The sequence below is a fragment of the Podarcis bocagei genome (genome assembly GCF_964188305.1).
Source record: "Podarcis bocagei genome assembly, chromosome: 4".
Taxonomy (NCBI): domain Eukaryota; kingdom Metazoa; phylum Chordata; class Lepidosauria; order Squamata; family Lacertidae; genus Podarcis; species Podarcis bocagei.
This window is the reverse complement of record NC_138128.1, coordinates 9,770,740-9,784,023: the sequence shown is the minus strand read 5'-3', so window position 1 is coordinate 9,784,023 and position 13,284 is coordinate 9,770,740. Positions and strand designations below refer to the sequence as shown.

Sequence of the window (13,284 nt, the reverse complement as noted above, 5' to 3'; positions counted from 1 at the left end):
ACTACTTTAGCCAGCTAGCCCTGGTGATCATCTAATGTTTATTGGATGGATTTCCCCCCTAAATTGATTTTTGATTTTATTGTTATTCACGTTTTATACCTTATTTTATGCTGTTTTTTTGTAGCATCAATTAAGTGTTTTAAATTTGTTGTTAGCTGCCCTGAGCCTGGTTTTCTGAACCAGGAAGGGCGGGATATAAATAAAATTTTATTATTATTATTATTAATCCTCCAGATGCTTTCCAGGGGGTCTGGGAAGTTCACTGTATCCCACAGTGTTGCACAATCCTGTGTCTGCCAATTTGGAAGGCAGAATGGCAGCAATTTGGCCATTACCATCATGATTTGTGGAAGGTTCCTCCTCAATCTGGACAATAGGCGTTAATCAAGAGGTGCTCCCGAAGCGTCACATGCAAATAGGTTGCAATCAATCAGCTGCCAAAAGAACAGGGACTAAAGGTATTTGACCGGTTTCCTGAAATTTGAGAATCCCTACCGCAGCTGTGAAAAGAAAGGGGGACGACAAGGTGCTTTTTTGTGCTCTCTGATGGTTTTCTAATGGTCTTTTTCGCCTCTCCTCCTCTACATAATGAAGAGACGTGTGTAGTTGCTCCTCTGCTAGACAATTTGAAAAAAAGGGGGGGGTTGATTTATGCTTTACAAGGAATTTAATAAGGTTTTGCTATGCCCCCCGCCCCTTGACATACGATGCAACAGGAGTGGGAAACCTGATTTTAATAAATTGTGTTAAATTAATTTGGTTTGAAATAATTTGGAAAATTAATAAAAATGATTATTAAAAAAAGTATTGCTCCACACACACACACCTTTTTGCTAGGCAATAAAATGGGAGATGATTTTTGGGCACAGGGCAAAACTCAGTGTGTGTGTGTGTGTGTGTGTGTGTGTGTGTGTCTGGCAACCATCAGAGCTGCTCCCATTAGCTGCAGGACACTCCTTTTTAAAAAATAAAATAAAATATAGAAGTGTCACTGTCACAAGAGGTTCTGGGTTTATAAAGAGAGAGGTTTCTGCTCTGTGATGGAAGGCACTCTTGGCCTCACCCCTGAAAGCTAAAGCTATGCTATATTATAACACGGTACCATTCTGGGCAAAGATGAAAACAAAAAAGGCTGACATGACCATTGGGACAAGCATGAATGGAAGCGCAGATCCTGACCCAATGAGTTTTTCTCTTCCATGCCCACTATATGAGTTTTACTCCCAGAGCCGATACGGACACTAGGTGGACTCAGGCTGCTGCTTCAGGTGGCAATGGCATGGCAGGGCAGCACCTCCCATTTTGCCTCAAGCGGTGAAACAGGATGAGCTCCCCTGTTCACTCCTCCACCTTGAAAATCTTGGGGAGGGATTTCCCCCTTTCATCCTCAGCCACCTCCACCCGGCTGAAGGTGAAATTTCTCCTGTGAGAATATGTTATGTACTAAGCTTGGATCCTAGAACAATAGGCAAATAGGATCCTAGAAGGGGACGCGGGTGGCACTGTGGGTTAAACCACAGAGCCTAGGGCTTGCCGATCAGAAGGTCGGCGGTTCGAATCCCCGTGGCGGGGTGAGCTCCCGTTGCTCCGTCCCTGCTGCTGCCAACCTAGCAGTTCGAAAGCATGTCAAAGTGCAAGTAGATAAATAGGTACTGCTCTGGCGGGAAGGTAAACAGCATTTCCGTGCCCTGCTCTGGTTTGCCAAAAGCAGCTTAGTCATGCTGGCCACACGACCCAGAAGCTGTACACCTGCTCCCTCGGCCAATAAAGCGAGATGAGCGCCGCAACCCCAGAGTCGGTCACAACTGGACCTAATGGTCAGGGGTCCCTTTACCTTTAGGATCCTAGAATGCAACAACTGATTGGCTTGCAGGAAAAGACCAATCAGGCTCCAGGAGGAAGTTAATCAGCCTATTAGGCTGGTAGGATCCTAGAATGCAACAACTGATTGGCCTGCGGGACAGTGGCGTAGCGTGGGTTGTCAGCACCCGGGGCAAGGCAAGTAATTTGTGCCCCCTAACCCGTGGATTTGCACCCCCTAACCTGTGGATTTGCACCCCCTAACCCTAACCCCCAGATGTTGCGCCCGGTGCGGCCGGCCCCCCCTGCACCCCCCACGCTACGCCACTGCTGCGGGAAAAGACCAATCAGGCTCCAGGAGGAAGTTAATCAGCCTATTAGGCTGGTAGGATCCTAGAATGCAACAACTGATTGGCCTGCGGGAAAAGACTAATCAGGCTCCAGGAGGGAAGCAGAATCAACCAATCAGATGGGATTCATTGTGTAAATAATGTATATAAAATCCTGAGGGTTGGGGGGCAATTCAGTCACTGTTTTACAAGCTGCAATAAAGAGCATGAAATCACTACAGGACTCCGAGTATATTTCAGAATATATGTCTCATCTCTCTCACTCTACATGAAAGACACCTCCAGTACCTCCTGGTTTCCTCAGGCTAAACTGCCCCAAACACACACTTCACGGTTACCACCTGGAGGCCTGGAGGTCTAGAGGCCTGCTTTGTTTTTCAAAGCGAAAATGAGAAAGGTCTGGTTTCCAAAACAGCCACTCTAGAGGCAGTAATGTCACACCGCTCGTTTATTGAGTATTGTTAAGCTTCCTTGCAGCAGAGAAAACGTCGTTCTTCTCACATTCACAAGCACATTCTACAGTACCCAAACTTTAGGCCTTCTTGGGCTCTGGGGGCAATTTTATCGCAGGCCTTTGGGGCAGCTCAACACCAGGGATAGTTATTGTGCTGTCTCCTGGACACGTAGCCGAGTTTGAAAACCCAACAGGGAATGCAAAGATGTTTGGCTTAGCCAGGGGTTTGCCCGGAGCACCATCTATATCAGGGCGGTTGACTTGAGGGGTTCCTGTTGGGCTCTCTGCCCCGGGGGGAACGGGTTCCCCATCTAATTGCTCAGGTTGAATTTCTGGCAGGGAATGTAGAGATACATGTTCGTTTGAAGGAGGGAGAACAACCACGCGGCCCAGTATTTCTGGCTGGCCTGGTGGACTCTGGTGCTCATGCGAGTGGTTCCCGTGATGTTTGTGGTGGTGGCGGCGATTGCCGTGGCCGCGGCTGTGGCCGCGACCATGACTGTGACCGTGACCCTGACTGTGACCATGATCGTGGCCATGGCCGTCTCCGTGCCCTTTCTGGTGATGGAGTTCTTCACTGCTTTTGTGATCTTTGCGGTGTCCTTCCTGCCCAGGTTTAGGTCCAGGTTGTGGATTCTGATCATTCGTGTCGAGTGGCTAATAGGGAAAAAAAATATTAGAATTGTTCATTCTGAATCACTTTGCAATTCCCCCCCCCCATCTTTATATACGTATGCATTTATTGGGACTTATCTTCCACCCAAAGCGGGTGGCGCTGTGGTCTAAACCACTGAGCCTCTTGGGCTTGATGATCGGAAGGTCGGCGGTTCGAATCCGCACAACGGGGTGAGCTCCCGTTGCTCTGTCCCAGCTCCTGCCAACCTAGCAGTTTGAAAGCACACCAGTGCAAGTAGATAAATAGGTACTGCTGCAGCAGGAAGGTAAACAGCGTTTCTGTGCACTGCTCTGGTTTCCGTCACGGTGTTCCGTTGCACCAGAAGCGGTTTGGTCATGCTGGCCACATGACCCGGAAAGCTGTCTTGGTTCTACTGGTTGGCGACCAAGGCTTTCCTCCAGCTTCCCAGAGTGGATGGCACCCAGGGATTGGGCAGTGGGAAATTCGTGGAACATTCTCACCTGAGAGCCTTCCCTGGCACCAGAGCTGATATCTTTTCAGCACCAGGTGAAAAATACCATTTTGTTCTCCTGGAGGTTTTAAGCTCTGAGCTTTAAACACATTCAATCTGGTGTTTTCAAAGGATATTCTTATTGGGGTTTCTGTTGTTGGCTGATTCTGCCCAGTTTCTTTTAGCAGGCGACTAAAAATTAGGAGGCTCTTTCTGACAGGAAGAGATGTTTGACAGTGGAATGGGCTACCTCAGAAGGTGATGGACTCTCCTTCGCTGAAGGATTGTAAACAGACATTGGGTGGCCGTGTGTCAGGGATTCCTTGGCTGTGATTCCTGCATTGCAGGGTGTTGATGACGCTTTAGACCCCCTCCAGCTCTACGAACCTATGATATAAATGCCTTGCATATGCTCATTTACTGTGGGTTATTACTTCCAGAAAATAATGCGGCAGCTAGACTGGTGACTGGGAGTGGCTGGCAAGACCACATAACACCAGTTCTGAAGGACCTACATTGGCTCCCAGTACATTTCCGAGCACAAATCATAGTGTTGTTGCTGAACTTTAAAGCCCTAAACAGCCTCGGCCCAGTATACCTGAAGAAGTGTCTCCACCCCCATCATTCTGCCCAGACACTGAGGTCCAGCACTGAGTTACAGGGAAACAGGCAGAGGGCCTTCTCGGAACACCCTCCCAGCAGATGTCAAAGAAATAAACAACTACCTGACTTTTAGAAGACATCTGAAGGCAGGCCTGTTCAGGGAATTTTTCAAAGTTTGACGTTTCATCCTGTTTTTAATACTCTGTTGGGAGCTGCCCAGTGTGGCTGGGGAAACCCAGCCAGATTGGTGGGGTATAAATAATAAATTATTATTATTATATGCCCGACTGAGCCACATACCTTTGGGGGGTAGAGTTCACACTGCGCACTGACATACTTCTGATGATCTACCCGGCTGTTTACCACGGAACCTCTGCACAGGCCTGTCTCCTACGAAATAAACCAGACCCCTCCATCAGGAAAGCACGAGCGATAAAAAAAACAAGCCTGCCTAGACTTTAGGTTCTAATAACTAAAGCGGTCGTGGGGAACCTTTCCGTCCTTGGAGCGAATGTGATGGAGCTGGGATGGCCACAGGTCAACAAAGTACTTCCAAACACAATATTTTTCTCTGGCACCCGCAGGCTCCCATTCCCACACCTCTACTGAAATTAGGCTTGGCAGAAGCCTTCTTTAGCCAATGAAAGCCTAACTTGGGTGTGGGATGCAACTTGGGGGGTGAGGGAGGAGGTTGCAGCTGGGGTGTGGGGAGCTGTGGCATGTACATGGCGCCCGCAACAGGTTCTCCAGGTTGCAAATGGGCCCATATGCCCAAAAAAGGTTGGTGACGCGTGTCTCAGTTGCGCATTCACCAGAGCTTGAGAGACAGGGAGGGATAGTGGCAACCACGTGCACAAGTCCAACTGTGTAATAATAATAATAATAATGATGATGATGTGCATACCGCCCTATACCCACAGTAGAAAGCCTGGAGGCTTAGGCAAACACCCAAAAGGGACGTGGGTGGCGCTGTGGTCTAAACCACTGAGCCTAGGGCTTGCCGATCAGAAGGTCAGTGGTTCGAATCCCCGTTACGGGGTGAGCTCCCGTTGCTCGGTCCCTGCTCCTGCCCACCTAGCAGTTCGAAAGCACGTCAAAGTGCAAGTAGATAAATAGGTACCACTCCGGCGGGAAGGTAAAAGGAGGTTCCATGCACTGCTCTGGTTCGCCAGAAGCGGCTTAGTTATGCTGGCCACATGACCCGGAAGCTGTACGCCGGCTCCCTTGGCCAATAAAGTGAGATGAGCGCCGCAACCCCAGAGTCGGTCATGACTGGACCTAATGGTCAGGGGTCCCTTTAGGCAAACATCCAGGGCATGAATGGGGAGTCTGGAGTTGTCAAGGACAGTTCTTCTTATGCTCTCTACTCATATCTTTGGAGAAGAAGGGGGGGGGATGGTGCAAAAATGTTCTGCTTCTGGGTTTGCCAAACTTGAGTCTCCAGCTGTATTTGGACTGCAACTCCCATCATCCCTAGCTAACGGATGTCCCTTTCAACATCTATATGCAGCCGCTGGGAGAGATCATCAGGGGGTTTGGGCTGGGTGTTCATCAGTATGCGGATGATACCCAGCTCTACCTCTCTTTCAAATCAGAACCAGTGAAGTCGGTGAAGGTCCTGTGTGAGTGTCTGGAGGCGGTTGGAGGATGGATGGCGGCTAACAGATTGAGGTTGAATCCTGACAAGACAGAAGTACTGTTCTTGGGGGACAGGAGGCGGGCAGGTGTGGAGGATTCCCTGGTCCTGAATGGGGTAACTGTGCCCCTGAAGGACCAGGTGCGCAGCCTGGGAGTCATTTTGGACTCGCAGCTGTCCATGGAGGCACAGGTCAAATCTGTGTCCAGGGCAACTGTTTACCAGCTCCATCTGGTATGCAGGCTGAGACCCTATCTGCCTGCGGACTGCCTCGCCAGAGTGGTACATGCTCTGGTTATCTCCTGCTTGGACTACTGCAATGCGCTCTATGTGGGGCTACCTTTGAAGGTGACCCGAAAACTACAACTAATCCAGAACGCGGCAGCTAGAATGGTGACTGGGAGCAGCCACCGAGACCACATAACACCGGTCTTAAAGGACCTACATTGGCTCCCAGTACGTTTCCGAGCACAATTCAAAGTGTTGGTGCTGACCTTTAAAGCCCTAAACGGCCTCGGTCCTGTATACCTGAAGGAGCATCTCCACCCCCATCGTTCTACCTGGACACTGAGGTCCAGCACCGAGGGCCTTCTGGCAGTTCCCCTACTGTGAGAAGTGAGGTTACAGTGAACCAGGCAGAGGGCCTTCTCGGTAGTGGCGCCCTCCCTGTGGAATGCCCTCCCACCAGATGTCAAAGAGAACAACAACTACGAGACTTTTGGAAGACATCTGAAGGCAGCCCTGTTCAGGGAAGCTTTTAATGTTTGATGTATTAGAGTATTTTAATATTTTTTTTGGAAGCTGCCCAGAGTGGCTGGGGGAAGCCCAGCCAAATGGGTGGGGTACCAAAAAAAACAACAACAAAAAAATCAGCACCAAGTGAAGGAATACTCACGGCCGTTTCACGTGGGAGGAGTTCGCAATTGGAGATGTCGGGGACACCCTTGCCTTTGGTGCAAGATGTCTCCTGGATCGTATATTCTACTGAGTTCGAAGGCCCAATGACCCACTGTGCAAAAGGGCAGAGGCAACGGGTTAGAGCAGTCTGTGTCGTCTGGATGAAGTGCAAGCAAGATAGAAGACAACAGCCCTCTTACATTCCTGTTGGCCCTCCGCCTTGCTCCCCAGCAACTGGTGCAATTAATAATAATAATAATAATTTTTATTTATTTATACCCCGCCCTCCACAGCCAGGGCCGGGCTCAGGGCAGCTAACACCAAATATGAATTACAATAAAATTACAACAACAACAACAACAACAACAAACAAACAAACAGTTAATTAAAATACAGCTTAAAATGCAGCCTCATTTTAGTAGTAGCCCATAAATCAAGGCCATAAAGGGAGGAAACATCAGATATTCACCCAAGCCAGCTATCCATGCTGGTCCTACATGGGCCAGCAAAAAAGCCAAGGGAAAATTTATATACCAAATCCCATATAAGGGGTCAGAGTGAGTCTAACCCAAAGGCCAGGTGGAACAGCTTCGTCTTGCAGGCCCTGCGGAAAGATGTCAAATCCTGCAGGGCCCTGGTCTCTTGTGACAGAGCATTCCACCAAGTCGGGGCCAGGGCTGAAAAGGCCCTGGCCCTAGTTGAAACCAATCCAACCTCCTTGAGGTTTGGGACCTCCAAAGTGTTGTTATTTATGGACCTTAAGGTCCTCCGTGGGGCACACCAGGAGAGTGCTACTTTTATATCCAATTTTTTCTCCAAGGAGCTGAAGCTTCTTCTCCTCTTCATTTTAACCTTACGACAACCCTGTGAGGTAGGTTAGACTGAGAGAAGGTGACCCTGTGAGCTTCGTGGATGAGTGGGGCTTTGAACCCTGGTCTCCTAAGTCCTAACCATGCCATCATGCTGGTATTAGAAAGTATTGTGCCCCCAAACATGGAATTTCCAGTTATTCGTGGCTTATAGATAGCAAGAAGGCCTCTAGGCAACGAAATCAACTATCCTGTGACGAATGGGGGCGTGCGTGATGGAGAAAACTTCCCCTCTAAATGGCAACGCTGCAGTCTTCCAGGTATTTGTTAGACTCCAACTCCCATCAGCCAGAGTCAGCATGGCCAAGAATCAGGGATTATGGGAGTTGTGGTCCAGCGAGATCCAGAAGGCCACAGGTTCCCTGCTCCTGCTTTCAAGGATGTCCAGTCGCAAACTTACCTGTGACCGTGCCTTGGTGACGTTGAGGACGGCAAAATAATGAGCATGGTTGTTTTCTAAGTTGAATTTGGCAAGGCTCTCTGCCGCCGCCTCCTGGAACCTGGCTTCAGTTGGGTCCCCGGGAACTGGGCAGTCGGGACAAACTTTTGCGATAGCCCTTGATGAAACTATTTAGAAAACAAACAAGCATAGTTGGACTTGCACAGCTAAATGTTCCTTTACACAGGCCAGTAAATTAGTGGGCAAGCAGAAGTCGCAAAAGGCCTTTGCTTCTTAATCTTGTTAAATAAAGACACGTCTTTGGTTTGCTCATCGTCCTTCAGTTTTATTGAGCATCCTTTCTGGTTTGTTACTTCCTATGTGTTATAATGGGGACGCGGGTGGCGCTGTGGGTTAAACCACAGAACCTAGGATTTCCCAATCAGAAGGTTGGCGGTTTGAATCCCCACAACGGGGTGAGCTCCCATTGCTCGGTCCCTGCTCCTGCCAACCTAGCAGTTCAAAAGCACATCAAAGTGCAAGTAGATAAATAGGTACCACTCCAGCAGGAAGGTAAACGGCGTTTCCGTGCGCTGCTCTGGTTGGCCAGAAGCGGTTTAGGCATGCTGGCCACATGACCTGGAAGCTGTGCGCCGGCTCCCTCGGCCAATAAAGCGAGATGAGCGTCGGCCATGGCTGGACCTAATGGTCAGGGGTCCCTTTACCTTTACCTTATGAATTTCCTTACAAACGTTAATTCAAGCAAATGTATAGAAATACATACGTGGGCGTAAAACGCAGTCGTAGTAACACAGCTGAGAAACGTCCCCGTGGTTATCAGCGTAAACTGTTACTTTGCACTGCCCATAGACCTGGAGCAACAGAAAGGTAAGTGATGTTTGTAGAACTGATTTGTTTTGCCAAACCAGAAACCTTCATCTTTTGCAGACCAAGGAGTCAGCTTAGCCCCCAACTTGCAATGCAGAATCACTCCCCCCTTGCAAAATCTGATATTATTTTTATAATATAATATTATAATATTCTTATTTTTAACCTGAGTATCTGAAGAAGTGTGCATGCACATGAAAGCCTAGAACAAACTTAGCTGGTCTCAAAGGTGCTACTGGACATTTTTGTTGTTGTTGTTTATTTGGACTGATATTATTTATTATTACTTCTCTCTAGCTCTCCATGCATGCAAGTTTTTGTTTTTTTGTTTGTGTTTTGCAGTTTCCACTCAGTTTCACTGGCCTCAAAATGACAGTCTGTATTCCCTCCCCAATTTAGTCTGGATTTGCCCTTTCCCAAAAGTCACCAGTAAATTAAAACAACAACACTTCTGTGGCCAATGACCAATATATGATATTTCAGTGGCCTGTTTTCAAATTAAGCCCTGGCCTGGCAGTACTCTCTGGGCAGAACGATCTATTACACCTCCCTCCCCAATGGGGCTACTCTAAAAACAGCAGGATCCTGCCCCTTTCCCACAGTCCCAAATCATCTCACCACACTCTATACTGCCACTGGCATCTGCTTCCCTCACTAGAATTTTCTTTGTATTTGGTGAAGGCTTTGGGGGAGAGAAAGGGAACCGTGCAGAGATGTGCAGAAGGTGGGTGATGTGAACCCCTTAACCTTTCTTGTGAAGCAATTCAAATTTGAAATACACTATAGATCTTTTCAGGTCGCACGAGATCCTGACTTCCTGATGATTGTACAAAGTCGTTTTCTTTTGAAACCAGACTTGCTGCTAGGACATAGGTTTTCAACCTTTTTTGAGCCCGTGGCTCCGTTGACCAACTACATTCTTTCTGTGGCACCCTGTGCAGCTCAGGACCCCAGTTATTTCACTCCTTGCCTGCAGAGCTAGCAGCCTCTCACCCCTTTTTTGAACACGCTCCCTTGTGGAGGGTTCCTGCAGCCTCCTCTCTTCTCCTTTCTCCTTTGGAGTCCTCTGAGCAGCAGCCGCCACTGCCCCAAAGAGAGGTGCCTCCTCACGCCACCCCACAGAGGCATGGAAAGAGGATGCCCCCAGTCTTAGCAACCTGATAAAGGTGATTGTGAGGCCAGAACCTCCTGTCCAGCCCCAGAGGCACCATTCTCCTGTGGAGCTTGTAGCCAGGGCTGCTGCAGCAAACAGCTGTGCAAGCCTTTGGGAGGCAGAGACACATGAAGTCATTAGAGGAGGGAGGGAAGGAAAGAAGGACAGAGGCCAGTGTTGCCCGTGGCACCCATGACCATCAATCCAGGCACCCCAGGGTGCCATGGCACACTGGATGAAAACCGCTGCTCTAGGGTGACAGTGAAATTTCATCCACTTTAATTGCACAGTGGGTGGTGCTGTGGGTTAAACCACAGAGCCTAGGGCCTGCCGATCAGAAGGTCGGCGGTTCGAATCCCCACAACAGAGTGAGCTCCCGTTGCTCGGTCCCTGCTCCTGCCAACCTAGCAGTTCAAAAGCACATCAAATTGCAAGTAGATAAATAGGTACCACTCTGGCGGGAAGGTAAACAGCGTTTCCGTGTGCTGTTCTGGTTCACCAGAAGCGGCTTAGTTATGCTGGCCACATGACTCAGAAGCTGTATGCCGGCTCCTTCGGCCAGTAAAGCGAGAGGAGCACACAATTCCAGAGTAATCTGCAACTGGACCTAATGGTCAGGGGTCCCTTTACCTTTACCTTTTTAAGTTTCCTAGTATGCACCTGAATTCCTCCCACCAAATAGTGGCCGTCTGGAGGCATTCCTAGCTTAAAAACAAAACTTAGCGTGTTCAGTCCTTTTCTGAACTTGGCAGATCAAATACTTACTGTCTCATGGGGGCTTCTGAAACTGCAATCCTTTGCCTGTTTTCCGCTGAGAACATGGCACACGGTTTCCAGCACATCCAAGGTGAGAAAATACTTAGAGACTTCAGGCTCCTATAGAAGACGAAAGACGATAAGAAGACGAAACCCTTTGCAGCACAAGACAGAGCAGAATTTGAAAAGGCAAGCCTGGCTGGCTGCCGTTCACACAAAACAATTTCTGTAGAACTAAGTAAATTTAACATTGATGTCAACAAAGTTATTCCATGTAAGTTTTGACTACAGCCTTAGACTTTCGTTCTCCTGGGATTTCAAGGATCACAAAGATCCAAAATGCCTCCTTTTGCAACCATTTATTCAAACAGCTGCTTCTTTTGCAACCACTTATTCGAAACCTTTAAAGAAAAGGGTCTCACAACTAAACTAGAAAGCCCCCCCTCCCAATAAATAATGGCTCTTAGAGTTATGTTTTGGTGTTTTAAAAATGCCTGCAGCCAGGTCCTCCTTTCTGAGAGCATATGCTAATCCCTGTGCTGGTGGTCAACAAAGAAGGTTTAAAGACTCTCTCAAGGCAAACTTTTAAAAATGTAGTATAAATACCAACAACTGGGAAACACTGGCCTGTGAGTGCTGCAAGTGGAGAACAGCCTTTACCAAAGGTGTAAAGGCTTTGAAGATGCTCAAACTCAGGACGAAAGGGAGAAAGGTGCTAAGAGAAAGACACACTTGGCAAACCCTCAACATGATCAACTCTCGTCTGGAAACCTATGTCCCCACTATGGAAGGTTATGTGGATCCAGAAGTGGCCTCCACAGCCACTTACAGACCCACTGTTAAACCTGTGTTTATGGAAGACAATCTTACTCCGATACAAGTGATTGCCAAAGAAGAAGATATGATAATAGCACCCAGGACTCTTGCATCCGCCCCAACACTTGCTTATTCCTCTGCCTCAGTTTCTCCTCTTTTAAAATGGAGCAATTCTCAGCTAGAATTCAGTAAATATTATACAGGCTGCAGCTTTCATTCTGTACAACTGAAGCCAGGGGGAGGCCAGTGCTGGAACATGCAGGCAGATCTGGGATGGGCTGAAGCAGAGGTTGGTTTGCCATCTGTCTAGCTGAGATTCCTGTATTCTAGGGGGTTGGACTAGATGACCCTTAGGATCCCTTACAAGCTCTGCAATTCTACAATTCCAGCATCAGGAGGGCAACATGTTAGCTACTCCTGGTTTGGAGTGTCCACTCAATAGATAGGACAATGGGTCCCCCTCATCTCCCCCTGTTTTATCTGATGTTTTGGAAGGTGGTTGCAATGTAGAGAGCAAAGTCAGAACCAGGGTAGCTGCTTACCTGTGGAATTTGCCGGGCATCAAAGATTCGCTGAAGACCAAGCACGTACCCCTGTTTTTCATGGGAATTGATCCAGTCTAGGGCCTGAGCTGCAGCTGCTTTGACTACAGAATTATTGCACCCTGGGGAGAGCAGTCCTGTCAGTGGTGGTCTTGGTAGCTGTCCTGGACGAGGTGGAAGACCGGCTAAGGAACACAATACCTGTATCCCGACCAGGAAGGAAATTAAAAGGGCCATTTTGGAAAGGCCTGGGTACCAGGGAGGGAGATTCTGCAGCCCCTCTGGAAGAGCAGGCTTTGCAGTACACTCAGGTTTCCTTATATACTTTTGAGGTAAGTCACTAATATTTGCTCTTCTTCCTCACCGTGGCCAACACCTTTGAACCTGGACATGCAAACTGCAAACAGTGAGTCAATGATTAGAAGGCTGAAAATGTGATTTTCTAACCAGCTCTGGACCCATGTCCTTGGCTTCAGATTGAAGTCCACAGAAAACATCTATCAATAATGGTGCCAAACTAACCACTTGTTATATAAATTCTGGGCAGGGGCCGGATACAAGATCTATGGTGCAATCTTTCGCAGGTTTACTGAGAAGCAAGTCACACTGTTTCTGATGAAGATGTTCTGTTACACACCAGAGGCAAGTGTGTATAGGAGCGCGGCCTGGAAGCGAACTTATTACCTAACCAATGCACACTTTACAAGTGTTGGTGCTGACCTTTAAAGCCCTAAACGGCCTCGGTCCTGTATACCTGAAGGAGCGCCTCCACCCCCATCGTTCAGCCCGGACACTGAGGTCCGGCTCTGAGAGCTTTCTGAAGGTTCCCTCACTGCGAGAAGTGAGGTTACAGGGAACCAGGCAGAGGGCCTTTTCGGTAGTGGCGCCCTCCCTCCCATTGAAGGACCACACATATCTGCTATTGGGTCCCTGAAGCACAGATTCACACAAAGTGACAAAACGTCCTTGCAGGTTATTAACAGGATTTTTATTTGAAGTGCATATGCAAAGCAA

General features: G+C 48.3%; 1 protein-coding gene across 1 annotated transcript; it reads right to left on the bottom strand.

The window, feature by feature from the left end:
* Window positions 1–2,362: 2,362 nt before the first annotated feature.
* On the bottom strand, window positions 2,363–12,568 carry FETUB (fetuin B). Its single transcript, XM_081191210.1, has 7 exons — window positions 12,271–12,568; window positions 10,922–11,032; window positions 8,900–8,987; window positions 8,137–8,303; window positions 6,866–6,979; window positions 4,635–4,724; window positions 2,363–3,261 (listed from the first exon to the last, which is right to left on the bottom strand). The coding sequence occupies exons 1-7, from the start codon at window positions 12,505–12,507 to the stop codon at window positions 2,683–2,685; spliced, it is 1,386 nt and encodes a 461-aa protein (XP_081047336.1). The 5' UTR covers window positions 12,508–12,568; the 3' UTR covers window positions 2,363–2,682.
* Between the last annotated feature and the right edge of the window lie 716 nt (window positions 12,569–13,284).